General features: G+C 40.0%; 1 protein-coding gene across 7 annotated transcripts in view; it reads left to right on the plus strand.

The window, feature by feature from the left end:
• The window catches only part of Spire1 (spire type actin nucleation factor 1), a 120,754-nt gene that overhangs the window by 17,079 nt on the left and 89,686 nt on the right, over positions 1-13,989 (plus strand). For all 7 annotated transcript variants that reach the window (XM_087895953.1, XM_087895949.1, XM_087895947.1 and 4 more), the window contains exon 2: positions 5,663-5,697. In XM_087895953.1, coding sequence (XP_087752079.1) covers positions 5,663-5,697 — 35 coding nt within the window. The remainder of the gene's footprint in view (positions 1-5,662; positions 5,698-13,989) is intronic.

A 13,989-nucleotide genomic window follows, 5' to 3' on the forward strand; every position in this document is an offset into this window, starting at 1 on the left:
CATGAAGCAGGAAATTTCAAAGACAGTTCCATATAGGCAGTTTGTCTATCACTTTTTTCTGTATCCTGAAGAATATCTAGCAGACTCTTTCATGAAGCAGGAACCCTGAAGGATCGTCTCACCTTTAGGCAAGTTTAGCAGTCATTTCTCTGTGGGTCTTGCATGTCCATGTCCAGTTAAGCAGTCCAGGCAAGAGCAGTTTCTTGCTCAAATAGCTAGCAAACTATATAAGGAGCCTCTTCGATGCCCATCTTCTGCTTGAAGTAACTGGTGCTGCCAGGAGCAGACATGTTTCCGTCATGAAAAATCCTAAGTTCTTAAACATTTTAAATGCCATATTCTATGAAAGATTTGAAGATTGCCTATCCATCTGAAATACATCTCTGTACATCTAGAAAAATCTAACATGACTACAAGCTTGATGATTATCAATTAACCTTTATTTCTTAATTATATATTATAGTTTTAAATGAACTGGACAAACAATACCTTAATCAAGAGCAGAAATATACATTGAATATTTACATTGAATAAACAAAATTGACTTTAAATTTGCATCAATAAACTAAGATCCATACCAATGCAAATCTCTATAGCATTACTTAAACCAATTGTATTCCTTTATGGGAAGATCTGTCTTCCTAATTGGTAGGCCATGAAGGGGCCTTATCTTCATAGCAGAGCAGATCTTTTACATTGAGTTAAAAATATGAGTTTAAGGGCCGGAGAATGGCTCAGCAGTTAAGAGCACTGGCTGCTCTTCCAGAGGACCCTAGTCAATTCCCAGCACCCATATGGCAGCTCACAACTGTCTGTAACTCCAGTTCCAGGAGTTCCAATATTGTCATATAAACATTCATGCAGGCAAAATACCAATGCACATTAAATTAGAAATAAATAAAGAATTAAAAAATATGTGTTTAAACTGGGTGGTAGTGCTGCATGCTTTTAATCCCAGCGCTTGGGAGGCAGAGGCAAATGGATCTTTGTGAGTTTGAGGCCAGCTTGGTCTACAGAGTAAGTTCTAAGACAGCCATGCCTTTCCAGAGAGATCCTGTCTTGAAAGCCCATCTCGTCAAAACAGTGGGGGTGTGGGTTGCAACACAGCCATTGTTCTTATATTCTTAAGAAATACAGAGCTGAGCTTTTAACAGCTTTCTGAGAAAATAAGCCCTTCTGCATTTTTGAGAATTTTGAAATATTTGAAAGCTTAATGATTAAATGCCATTTCAGATTTAATTAACATCTGTCTTAGAGGACAGTAGTAGTAGTGCACTACTTTAATCTCAGCATTTGGGAGGCAGAGGCAAGCAGATCTCTTTCGAGCACAGCCTGGTCTACAGAGCAAGTTCCAGGACAGCCAGGGCCACACAGGGAAAAAAACAACAAACAAAATCTGTCCTAAATGTAATCTAGTGAAATTATTACTCGATTCAAAGAGCCAATTCATTGTGATTATAATCTGAAGATTTGTTAAGGCCTACTATAGCTTAGGTTATTGAAAACATAGAAAGTGGAATCATGGATTTTTGAGTTTGAGAGGGATTCTTTGGATATATATATATATATATATATATATATATATATTTTTTTTTTTTTTCTGAGGCAGAGGCAGCCAGCCCTTGGAGGAAGACTCAAAAATGATGAGACATAACTCCCTGACACTAAACAGGCGGCTGCAACTTAAGGTGTTGGAAAGCAGCGGGGTGCTAGGATGACATGCCTGCAGTTTCCCCTCCTGACCTTGGTGGTAGCAATGGAGAGTGGGTAACAAAGCCACGCTGGCATGTATAACAAGGCTAGATGAGCCCTGGAGTGTTCCTACACCTCCCACCTGCCGTGTTGGCATGTGAGCTTGTGCTAGCCATGTGACTTCTCTGGCTGGCCTTGTCTCATCTGCAAAGTAAATGGATTGTGCAGTCCTGTCCAAGGCCTTTGGAGCTCTGATGATGTGTGATTAGGATTCCCATTCCTAGGTCAGCACCTGGGCGTGGACTTGGATGACAGAATTTGTGGGTGGCTGGGAATGTTGTGCTCCTAACCGGCATGTGTTCTTGCGTGCTCAGCAGTTCGTGTGGGGTAACCAAGTGTAGTTGCGTCTTACACAAGGATTTGGTATTCTTAAGAAGAGTAAGTTTTGTTTTGCATCAGGTGATTACAAGGAATCTAATTTCAGTAGCCTATGTTTTTAACATCATATAGTAATTCCTTAAGTACTTCATTATTTTTCAGGTGCAGAAAGTTGTTCACAGCTTCTTCTAGTTGTCCTAGCCAGCACCAGGAGTCTGCCGAGGGTTCCTGAATCAGGCAGGATAGGCTCATTGTGCCTTTGCAAAGTGAAGTCTCCCATTTTTGGTGTACAGAGCTAGTTTTTCAAGTTGGGTAATAAATACCTCTAGTTCCAGATCAGCACCCAGAGTTTCCTCTCCTTCCCACAGGTTAGGTTTGTATATTGTCACACAGCACAAGCCATGACTTCCCAGCATTGCTCTGTTTTCTCCTCTGCCTATGCTGTAATGGAAATGGATTTTAGAATTTTCACCGATAAAAAGCGTATTTGCTAGGCATGGTCGCACACATCATTAATTACAGCACTGGAGAGGTAGACAGAGCTCTGAGTTTAAGGCAGCCTGATCTATATAGGGAGTCCCAGGCCAGTCAAGGCTGCATAACCAGACCTTGTCTCAAAAATGAAATAAACAAACAAGCCCAAATTTCTAATACTTGTTTGTTTGCTTGCCTTCTTTCATGGGGGTGGGGCAGGATCTTATGTAACTCGCGCTGGCTTCAAATTCACTATATAGCCAAGGATGACCTTAATCTTTTGAATCTCTGATCTTTACCTCCCAAGTGTTGGAATTATAGGCATGGTTTACACAGTGCGGGAAATGAACTCAGAGTGCTTTCTGTGAGCACTCTACCAACTAAACTGTATTCCTAGCCCTTGGTTTCAGAGTTCTTGTGATTTTTTCTTTCTTTCTTAAGGATTATTTCTTGGGGCTGGAGAGATGGCTCAGTGGTTAAGAGCACTGGCTGCTCTTCCAAAGGTTCTGAGTTCAATTTCCAGCATCCATATGGTGGCTCACAAACATCCTTAATGAGATCTAGTGACCTTTTCTGGCCTGCAGACATGCATGCATGCAGAACGTTGCATACATAACAAATAAATAAATCTTTGCTGGCCGTGGTGGCACACGCCTTTAATCCCAGCACTGGGGAGGCAGAGGCAGATGGATTTCTCTGAGTTTGAGGCTAGCCTGGTCTACAAAGCAAGTTCCAGGACAGCTAGGGCTGTTTCACAGAGAAACCCTTTCTCAATAAACAAAAAACAAAGCAAAAAGAATTATTTCCTACTGGTGATGTGATCCGTGTTCTTTAAAGGATGTTGCTTTCTTCTGTGTTACAATTTGCTATCCTATCCTCCTTTTCCTCTCCTACAGATTACTCAGTGTTTCCCCACAGATAGACTCTGTGCTCTACTTTGAGCTGTTTCTAATGGTGTTCTTAGGTAAATTAATTACCAATTCTATAGAAGTCTTAACTCCTATAAGTAATCTTCCACAATATTGTGGTCTGAACAGTTTTATGCTTATATAACTAAAATATATATCACCATATATGAGTATAATTTTATGTTAGCAACAAATTTATGCCATATATTCACTTAGTATATAAAAGCCTTATAACTTAAAGTCATTTTATATGCATGCTCATATAATTTTTATTGCTTGTATATACTTTTTATTTTACAAGACCCAAGGTCCCGTTTTCTAGTCTGAGTTTCAGCCACTGTTTTATATTACATAGGATTATATTAAGATCATTAGGCATTAAGGAACTGTGGATTTCAACTGTACTTTTCATTTGAAGAATTGGGTGGCATACAGCTATGAAGTTTTCTTTGATGATGTCACCATGAACAACAAGATGGCTAAATCCTTCTGAGCATTAAAAATTTCGTCGTGGTAGAACCATACTGTGAATAGGTACAGATGTAGCAGACTGGGAGAAGTTACTAGGGGAGTAGTCCTGGGAGGGAAGGCTGTGCAGACATGTATAAACCTTAGACATGATGTGTAAGAGGAGTAGATGGGGCTCATGAGGTGGCTTAAGAAGTTAAAGGTGCTTGCTACCAAGCCTGCTGATCTGGGTTCAATCCTCAGGACCTGGATGGTGGAAGGCCTTCTCAACACGCATGTGCTATGGCACCTGTTTGTGCACACACATATGTAGATAAATAATTGCAGGAAAAATATATGGAAAAAATTAAGTTTCTGCCACCCCATGTAAAGTTATTACCTGTTTTTTGTTTAAATAAATTACTCTTAAAGTAGCTGCTTTTATTTTCAAAGTATGATTTTTGTCACTAATTGACAAAATATATGGTTGTACAAGTTCTTGGGTATTATGTCTCATTGATGAGAAAACACTATTGTTGTTATAGCAAACTGTTGTTGAGTTCTAGGGATGTCTTAGTTAGGATTTCTATTGCTGTGATGAAACACCATGACCAAAAAGCCAGTTGAAGAGGGAAGGGTCTATTAGACTTCTACTTCCACATCATTGTTCATCACTGACAGAAGTTAGGACAGGAACTCAAACTGGGCAGGATCCTGGAGGTAGGAGCTGATGCAGAGACCATAGAGGGGAGCTGCTTACTGGCTTGTTCTCCCCCCCCCCCACCTGCTCAACCTACTTTGTTTGTTTTTCTGGGGTTTTGTTTGTTTGTTTGTTTTTTCGAGACAGGGTTTATCTGTAGCTTTGGAGCCTGTCCTGGAACTAGCTCTTGTAGATCAGGCTGTCTTTGAACTCACTTTGAGATCTGCCTGCTTCTACCTCCCAAGTGGTGGGCTCCAAGGCATGCACCACCACTGTCCGTCCAGCCTGCTTTCTTATCCAGGACCACCAGCCCTGGGATGGCACCATGGGCTGGGCCCTCCCCCATTGATCACTAATTGAGAAAATGAGTTACTGCTGAATCTCATGGAGGTATTTTCTCAGCTGAGGCTCCTTCCTCTCTGATGACTCTAGCTTGTGTCGTGTTGACACTCAACCAACCAGTACAAGGGGTTTCTTCCTTCTTTTTCATTGCCAGAAATTAGATTTTCCAGCCTTAGCCCAAGAGTTCGTCAATGTCTATCTGTCAGTCTCCCTTTCTCTCCATTGTCTGTTTGCATTTTTGAGACATTGTCTCACTGTATAACCCTGGCTGACCTGGAACTCACTATGTAGGCCAGCCTCCTTGAATTTATAGAGATCCACCTGTCTCTGCCTTGGGAATTAAAGGTGTACCAACCATGTGTGGATTTTTTTCCCCTTCCCCCTTCTTTTGATCATAAATGCAGTGTTTTCTTTTTCTTTAAAAATTTCTTTCTTTTTTGCGACAGTCTCATAAGTCCTGGTTGTCCTGACCCTGCTCTGTAGACCAGGCCAGCCCAGGACTCGCAGTGACCTTCCTCTCTGGCATCTGAGTTCCAGGATTATGAGTGTGCAGCCAGCTTGGTGACTGAATAAACCAACAGCGTCGTACATGAAAAAGTTATCCTACCACTTGTTGTTTTCACATGTTTAGGAAGCTGTGGCTAGAGTTGCTTGGATATATTATTGATGACTTTAAAAGCCCTCAGTCATTTGAAAGTAACTTTTTGTATTTTTATTACAGGTAAATTGGGATATTCACATTGTACAGAAACAGAGGTAAGAGAAATGTATGGATATTTCTGTAAAACAGTCTTATACTTTTTGGCATGCCTTGAGTAGTGAACTTTTGCTGTGGGTTTCTCAGTTTTCAGATAATATTATATTTAGAACAGGCACGTAACTTCACTATTCAGGAAGAGCAAATGTGAAAAAAATCAATTATCTTGTCTACTTGGCTATAGCATTAGAAGAAATGACTTTAACGTAGCTTATTTCCTATATTCGTAAAATGATTTACCATTCAAAGCCCTGAATAAACATTATTTAAGTTTATCTTATTTTTTCATAATTCACTCTGGTGTGTTAGGATCATATGATATGTTATGCTTGGTTATGGAAGCTTCCATAGTGCATCTTTAGTAGAACAAGAAAATTAAGACATGGCATGGTTCAGTGAGATTAATAATGTGAAATGCTTGGGTATTTTTAAAGGAGGTTTATTATTTTAAAATACATGTGATAATTTTATTCGGGATTCTCATGTGAAATTTGAGGAGTTTCTGTGTGATTGCTTGTGCTCCTTACAGGGTTTTCAAGGATAACATTGGACGCCGGGCTGCCTATATGTGTGTCATCCTGTCCAGTAGCAGGGTGCCATCTAAGACAGAATATTAGCAACTTTGTTAATGCGTACATATTTAAGAAATTGTAGCCACTGGTGGTGGTACATGCCTTTAATCCCCAAATTTCCAGCACCTGGGAGGCAGAGGCAGGTGGATCTCTGTGTTTGAGGTCAGCCTGATCTATAGGGTTGAGTGGCAGGACAGCCAGGGCTACAGAGAAGCCTTGTCTCAAAAATAAAAAATAAAGAGAGAGAGAGAAGAATTGTGTCTACTTTTATAATGAATCTGAGTGCTGGTAATAGGTTTCAGCAAATTTTAACTCCTTTTATGTAAAATGTAAGCTTCCTAAAAGATGTTGCATAATTAAAAACTGTAAATACATTTTTCTTTTTAATTCAATTCATTTTTATATTTTCTGTTCAACTTTAAAAGTATAAATTTTTCAAATTAGTTTTTTAAATGGACTAAAAATTTAGTATTTTTTTTTTAAAGAACTTACTGTTTTTGTTTAGTTAGGGTTTTTGATGTGTTTTTCACAAGATAAAAAAGAGTAGGTTCAAGCAGAAGAGAGAAGTATTGCTGTAGTTTCAGGGTCTCTATATTTATAGCTATGAAATTCTGAGCGATGAGTTTTCCCCAGACCTTTGACTGTAAAATATTTAATATAATTTCTGTTAAGCTCATAAGACCGTGGAATTGTCAAAAGAGAATATATCACTATTGTAAATTAAGAGTCTACAAATACAGTTCACATCCATCTGCATTTGACCTTGAAATGCCTAATGCAAAGCTTGTCTTGAGCTCCTTCTGTCTCGTGTTGTATTGCTGTGAGATCAGCATGGTTTTAACACTGTGTGCTATCTGAGAGGGTGGCTATCAGACTAACTGCAGAGGCAAACCTGAGACCTGGCTGCCCACTACCGAGCCCATTAGAGTGTTAGAAAGGTGTAAATTTTTATTATTATTATTATTTTTTGTTCACCAGTAATTTTTTCTTCCTTAAAAGTTTTATTTATATTAATGTGCTGCAGGTTTAATTGATGAAAATTAATTAATTTAATTAATTAATTGATGAAATTAATAAGTATCTTTAAATTTTGTTTTGATTTCTGGAATTATGAGTGTTAGTAGTTTACAGGCTGCATCAATAAAAGCTCTTTAGTGGTGATTTTTTGTTTTGTTTTGTTTGTTTGTTTGTTTTAGAAGAGTTTCAAGGTTGGAAAACCAGGCACTCTTGGGCTGGAAGAGAGCCTGCAAGTACAGCTTGTTCCTGAGAAGTGGGGTTGGAGGGAGAGAGGAAGCTAGTATGCTGAGGCAGCAATATGGAGTCCCTGATAAATGACCACAAAAACCAGTCCTGGAGAGTGGTTGCACTAGGCTGGAAGGGTGCTTTTGAGATCCTGTCTTGGTTTCTGAATTGATTTTCTCTTGAGGAAGGAGACTCCCATATACTATTGTGCCAGCAGGAAGGCCAGACTAAGAATGTATGGAGTTAGCTGTGTCAGGACTGTGTACATGTGTTGTGTGTGTACATGCCTGAGCTTATGAGTGGGTGTGGGTGGTGGTTGAAGGGATGGTCAGTGCCCTCTCTTCCCAGCTTCCTAGAGTCCTGGTGGACGCTGCAAAGGACGACTGGATGAAGGTGAAGAAGCATGCCTTGATAGAGCATGTTGTTAGAAGGTCCTGATTCCTAAGCAGGGTTCATAGGCTCATGAAGGGACAGAAGGGAAATTACCTTTTCTGAGGCTGTAGTAGTCTAATCAAAGCAATGTAGTCAACTTAGAGTTTTAATAACACATAAAAACCATGTTATGAATTACCTTTTTTAATATGAATTACCTTTTAACTATGAATTTTAGTTTATTCTTTGAGATTTCACAATCGTATACAGTGTATTTTGATCATGTTTACTCTTATTTTCCCTCTCCAACTACTCTTGGATCCCCTTTCCCCCCATCTCTAAGTTTCATGTCCTCTTTATTTTCATGTCCTCCTAAAACGTAACTGCTGAGACAGTTTGTGCTGCCCATGGGTACGTAGGTGTGAAGCTATCCCCTGGAACACTCAGGCTACCAGGGGCCAGGCCCCTAAAGAAAGCTGACTCTCTGTGCTGGTTAGTTTTCTTGTTGTCTTGACATAAGCTAAGTTTTTCTGGGAAGAGGGAACAAATTGAGAAACGCCTCCATCACAGTTTCTTGACTTTCGTTTGTTGAGAGATGGTGACAGCCCTGGGTAGATGATCCTCAGTTGTATAAGTTGAACAAGCCAGAAGGAGCAAGCCAGTAAGCAGTGTTCCTCTGTGACCTCTGCTTTAGTTCCTGCTCCAGGTTCCTGTTTGCACTCCTGCCCTGATTTTTTTCCATGCCGGACTGTAAGTGCTAAAATGAAATAAGCCCTCTCCTCCGTTGCTTTTGGTTAGGGTGTTTATTGCAGCAATAGAAAGCAAAGTAGAATATTTCCCTAGCAACCATCAACCATCAGTAATAGCTCCTTAGCTAAGGGTAGAAGCTTATGAGCCCCTCCCCTCAGCCCATGCTAGAATGCTCTCTGAATTCTCTTCCAGGGCTTGTCACCTCACTAGCCATGAGTTTATGGCCAGATTACTGTATCAGGTACCTGGTTTCCTCCTGTGGAAAGGCCTTAAATTCAGTATAAAGTGCTGGCTACTCTAACATTCGCGGCAGTAGTGCAGCCATGAGGATATCAGTCACACCATATTCTGGTCATTTTGTGACCCACAGGGTTCACAGCTGGGTAAAACTGTTGATGGCCATCCCCCGCAGCAGTCTGTAGATCACTTTCTGGTACCACAAGAGCTAGCTGTTAAGGACTAGCTTCATTTCTCCTCGTCCTGTGACCAAAGTGTGTGATCCTACCTGGCTTAAAATTTGGGAAGACAAGTAGGAGCAGTGTCTATATCCTGTATTGTTTGGGGACACACACTGTCCCCACCCCACACTGATTAGTTTGTTGTTGTTTTATTGTTGTGAGTTCATATCTGTTTATGTAACCATACTGTCTTGGAACTCACTATGTAGACCAGGAAGATGTTGAATTCTTAGAGATCTGCCTGTCTTTGCCTCTTGAGTGCTGGGATTAAAGGAGTATGCCACCATGCCCAGCTGGCTAATTTTTTTTGTCAATTTAACACAAGCTAGGTTCATCTGGGAAGAGGGAATTTAAATTAAGAAAATGTCTCTATCAAATTTGCCTATAGGCAAGTCGGTGAGGACATTTTCTTTATTAATGATTGATGTAGGAGGGCTCAACACACTGTGGGTGGTACTTCTCTTTGGCATATCGCTCTGGGAAGTATAAAAAAATTGTACTTCTCTTTGGCATATCGCTCTGGGAAGTATAAAAAAATTGTAGCTGAGCCGGATGGTGGTGGTACATACTTTTAATCCCAGCACTCAGGAGGCAGAGGCAGAAGCAGGTGGATCTCTTTGAGTTGGAAGCCAGCCTGTTCTACAGAGTGAGTTCCAGGCCAGCCAGAAGTTCCAGAGCTACAAAGTGAAACAAAACAAAAAAGAACAGCATTGAAAACAAACAAAAAGAAATGAGAGGAAACGTAGTGAATCTGGGCAGCAAGCCAGCAAGCAGAGTTCCTCTATAACCTCTGCTTCAGCTCCTCTCTAACTTCCCTTCATGATGGACTATAAATTGTAAGATGAAATAAAATAAACCTTTTCTTCTTGACATTGCTTTTCATCATGGTGTTCATGGTGTTTATCACAGCAATAGAAGCTTAACTGAGATGCTCCCCGTCCCAACGACTCAAGGGGAGGTATTCCATTCTGGATTTTTTATTAGCAAACTATGGCTCCTGGGAGGTTCCTAATCCCCTGTGTAGTGTAATTTCCATTTAATATCTTTCTCTTTGTGTGTGTGTGTGCACGTGTGTGTGTTTAGGAAGCTTATAAAATAGTATTGTTCCATACGACTTTTCCAGACATCCCTAGTGTTATTTCTCTTCTGCTCTCTCCTCTGTCTGCTCTCACATCCCTCCCATCTTCTTGTTTTTTTAACGTATAATTCCTTTTTTAGAATTCATTTTATTTTTGTATGTTTTACTTTTATTTACTTATTTTGTGTGTATTTGTGTGTGCTCATACATGCATGTAGAGACCAAAGAACAGTTTTTGAGAGTTGTTTCTCTCCTTCCACCGTGTAGTTTCTGAAGTGTCACTTTCAACACCAGGTTTGGTGGCATGTACCTTTAACCATGGAGCCATCTTGATGGCTCCTATAATCCTTTTTTTTTTTTTTAGATTTTTAAAATTGATTTTATTGAGCTATACATTTTTCTCCATTCTGCTCCCTTCCTCTCCCCTCCCTTTCTACTCTCTCCCATGGTCCCCATGCTCCCAGTTTACCCAGGAGCTCTTGTCTTTTTCTACTTCCCATGTAGATTAGATCCATATATGTCTCTCTTAGTGTCCTCATTGTTGTCTAGGTTCTCTGGGATTGTGAATTGTAGGCTGGTTTTCTTTGCTTTATGTTTAAAAACCACTTATGAGTGAGTACATATGATATTTGTCTTTATGAGTCTGAGTTACCTCACTCAATATGATGTTTTCTAGATCCATCCATTTGCCCGCAAAATTCAAGATGTCATTATTTTTTTCTGCTGTGTAGTACTCTGTTGTGTAAATGTACCACATTTTCCTTATCCATTCTTCGATTGAGGGGCATTTAGGTTGTTTTCAGGTTCTGGCTATGACAAATAATGCTGCTATGAACATAGTTGATCTCATGTCCTTGTGGCATGATTAAGCATCCTTTGGGTATATACCCAAAAGTGGTATTAGTGGTTCTTGAGGTAGGCTGTTTCCTAATTTTCTGAGAAATTGCCATACCACTATAATCCTCTTTTTAATATTTTTCCTAATTTATAGAAACCAAATTGAAATGGAGTATAAAGAAAGCCAGGAGAAGCTGGGCGATGTTTGTGTCTGCTTTTAATTCTTTCACTCAGGAGGCAGGTGGATCTCTGTGAGTTCAAGGCTAGCCAAAGCTGTACAGAGAAACCTTGTTTCAAAAACAAAAAACAAAAAACAAAAAACAAAAAAGCCAGAAGAGTATATGTAGGTATGCAATTAGGCCTTTTTCCTTAAGGCAGCCTGATGTCTCTTAAAATCAAGCATTTTTACCACACCTCTTTCTTTGGGAAGGTTTTATTATTTTCAACGCTGGGTATTAATTAGGCTTAGGTCCTGGCACATGCTAAGTCAGTGAGGTGCTACACAGCTATCCCTCAGGCATCCTGGAAAATGTTTTCATATACTTGACTCATAGTGTTCTCAGTGTTGAAATTTGTGAAGGAAATATCCCCTTATCTTGTTCTGTCCCATCTTATTTTGACTTTGAGACAGGTTGTGCTGTGATGACCAGGCTGGCTTTGAGTTCAGCGTGAAGCCCAAGATGACCTTGCCTGTGCAGCAGGACTCCTGCCTCAGCCTTCTCTGTGTCAGGGTCACAAGGCACAGCACTTGGCTAGCACAGCTGTATTCTTTTTCTTTTTTTTTTTTCTTTCATGGCTGTTGGACCCTAAAGTCCAATCACCGAGGAGAAGTTGCCCCAAGAGACCATTCTCACACTGCAGTTGATGTAAAAGCAAGAGAGTTTAATTCTGTCGCAACAGGGTCTTTCAGTATTCGAGAAGCTAAAAGACTCCAAATGTTTGTCACAAGCTAATTTTAAAGTAAAAAGCCATAGAAACAAGGGGGGTGGGGAAACTCGGGGGTTGTTCTTCAACTGTTAGGATTGGCTTATTCAAAGAGCTATTAACAATAATTGGTCTGAGCCAGGGCTGGAGGGTGGTTACCAGATCAGGTGAGGTAAGAGGAAACATTTGAGGGTTTCTTTGACCCCTTTCCAGGGACTGAGTCAAAACATCTGTGGACATCTGTGGGTTATCTTGTCCCAATTCCAGGAGCAGAGCTCTATTTGGAGAATATCCACAAGGACACAGGGAGGTGGAAAGTCCCCAACATTCTAGTACATGCAGGTGTAGTTGTTAGGTTCTCAGGGGAAGGGGGGAAAGCATTAAGGCTGAGAGGCCTCAGAAATGGCTTCAGAATTTTACAATGACCAGCTTTTATATGATTTGTTTTAAGGAATGTTTCTGTAAATAAAAACAAGGTTTTCACTATGTAGCATATGCATCTACCACCTGAGTGTTGGGAGTTCAGGTATATGCTATCATGCCTGGCTTCTATGTGAATATTTAAAAGTTTTTAATAGGCAATTAAATTTCACCCATTTTTTTGGTTCTTAATATTTTTAAATTTTAGTTGAAATATAATTACATCACTTCTCTCTTCTTTTTCCACTCATGCTCTTTCCCTCCAACCCTTCCCACCCCCCATTGCCTCTCAAATTCATGGTCTCTTTGATTATTACTGTTACATACATACATATGTGTATATCAACATAAATATATAGCTACAGCCTGCTGAGTCTGTTTTATAATGTTTTTATGTGTGTAATTTCAGGACTGACCACTTGGTTTTTGAAGGCAGTTTTTCCATTGTTTTATGAACATACCCTTTTGTTAGGCATCGTCATGGTCAGATCCAACCATTCCCACAAGTCCTACCCCCATAATTTTCATATTCCCATGACTAGCAGCCACCCACTTCTTGCTGCTCTTAATGCTTTAAGGAGCCCTGCACGCTCCCTTCCAGAAGTGGCTCGCGCTCCAACTAGTTACTTATAAACTTGTAAATGGTGACTGACCTGTGCTTGCACTTGCCTCTCTAGAAGGCAGCTCTGACCCAGGGTTAAGGACAGCTTTAACTGCTGCCATTGTACAAGTTTTCCTGCTACCATTATTGAAATACTATATATGGATTGGAACCCTTGAAAATTGCCAGACATTTAAAATTCCTGGGTTGTAGCTGGACTTGTAGTTTCCAATCTGAACCTGTTCCATTCCATCGTGGACTAACTGCTGCCAGTCACAGAGCACTCAGAGCCTTTTACCTTTGCGGGAGAACCCGTAATGAATAACTAGAGCGGACTGCTGTTCTCGTGGACAGTTGGCTATGTTTTAAGTGGAATAGGTTAAACCATTATATAACACGGAGTTAGCTTTTGTCATTACTTAATCTTGATAGAGCTCATTTAATTGAGCACTCATTGATAGAGCTGATTGTAATCTGTGCAATAACAGAAAAACAGGAGCGTCATTGAAGGGAACTGTAAAAACACTCATGACCTATTTTTATTTTTAAATATGTGTATGTGTGTGGGTATATGTGATTGAGTGCAGTGACCATGAAGGCCAGAGACATTGGATTCCTTGGAGCTGCGGTTATAGGTTATTGTGAGCCACCCGAGGTGGCTGCTCTGCAAGAGTAATGGCTGCTTTTTACTTCGGAGTCTGCTCTCCACCTCCTCCTCTTATATTTTAAACACTGTTTAAGTGTTTACATGCTTATGTCATAAAAACTGTTTGTAATACTTATACTTTTACATTCATTTTAAAAACTACTGAGGGTCTACTGTGGTGGGCATTGATAGAAACATTATTTTAATAACAAACCTATGAAGCTAATTTTATGATTATTGACATTTTGGAGTTGAGAATTAAAGAACAGAGAGACATAGTATCCTTTGATGTTAGTCTTCCCTGTTGAGTTTAGGATCACTTGGGAGACACACTTGGGATATGCTTGTGAGAATGTCTCTAGAGAGGTTCAACTGAAAAGGGAAGAGTCAC

This window comes from Myodes glareolus, chromosome 13 (genome assembly GCF_982192425.1).
Source record: "Myodes glareolus chromosome 13, mMyoGla1.1, whole genome shotgun sequence".
In the NCBI taxonomy this organism is placed as follows: Eukaryota; Metazoa; Chordata; class Mammalia; order Rodentia; family Cricetidae; genus Myodes; species Myodes glareolus.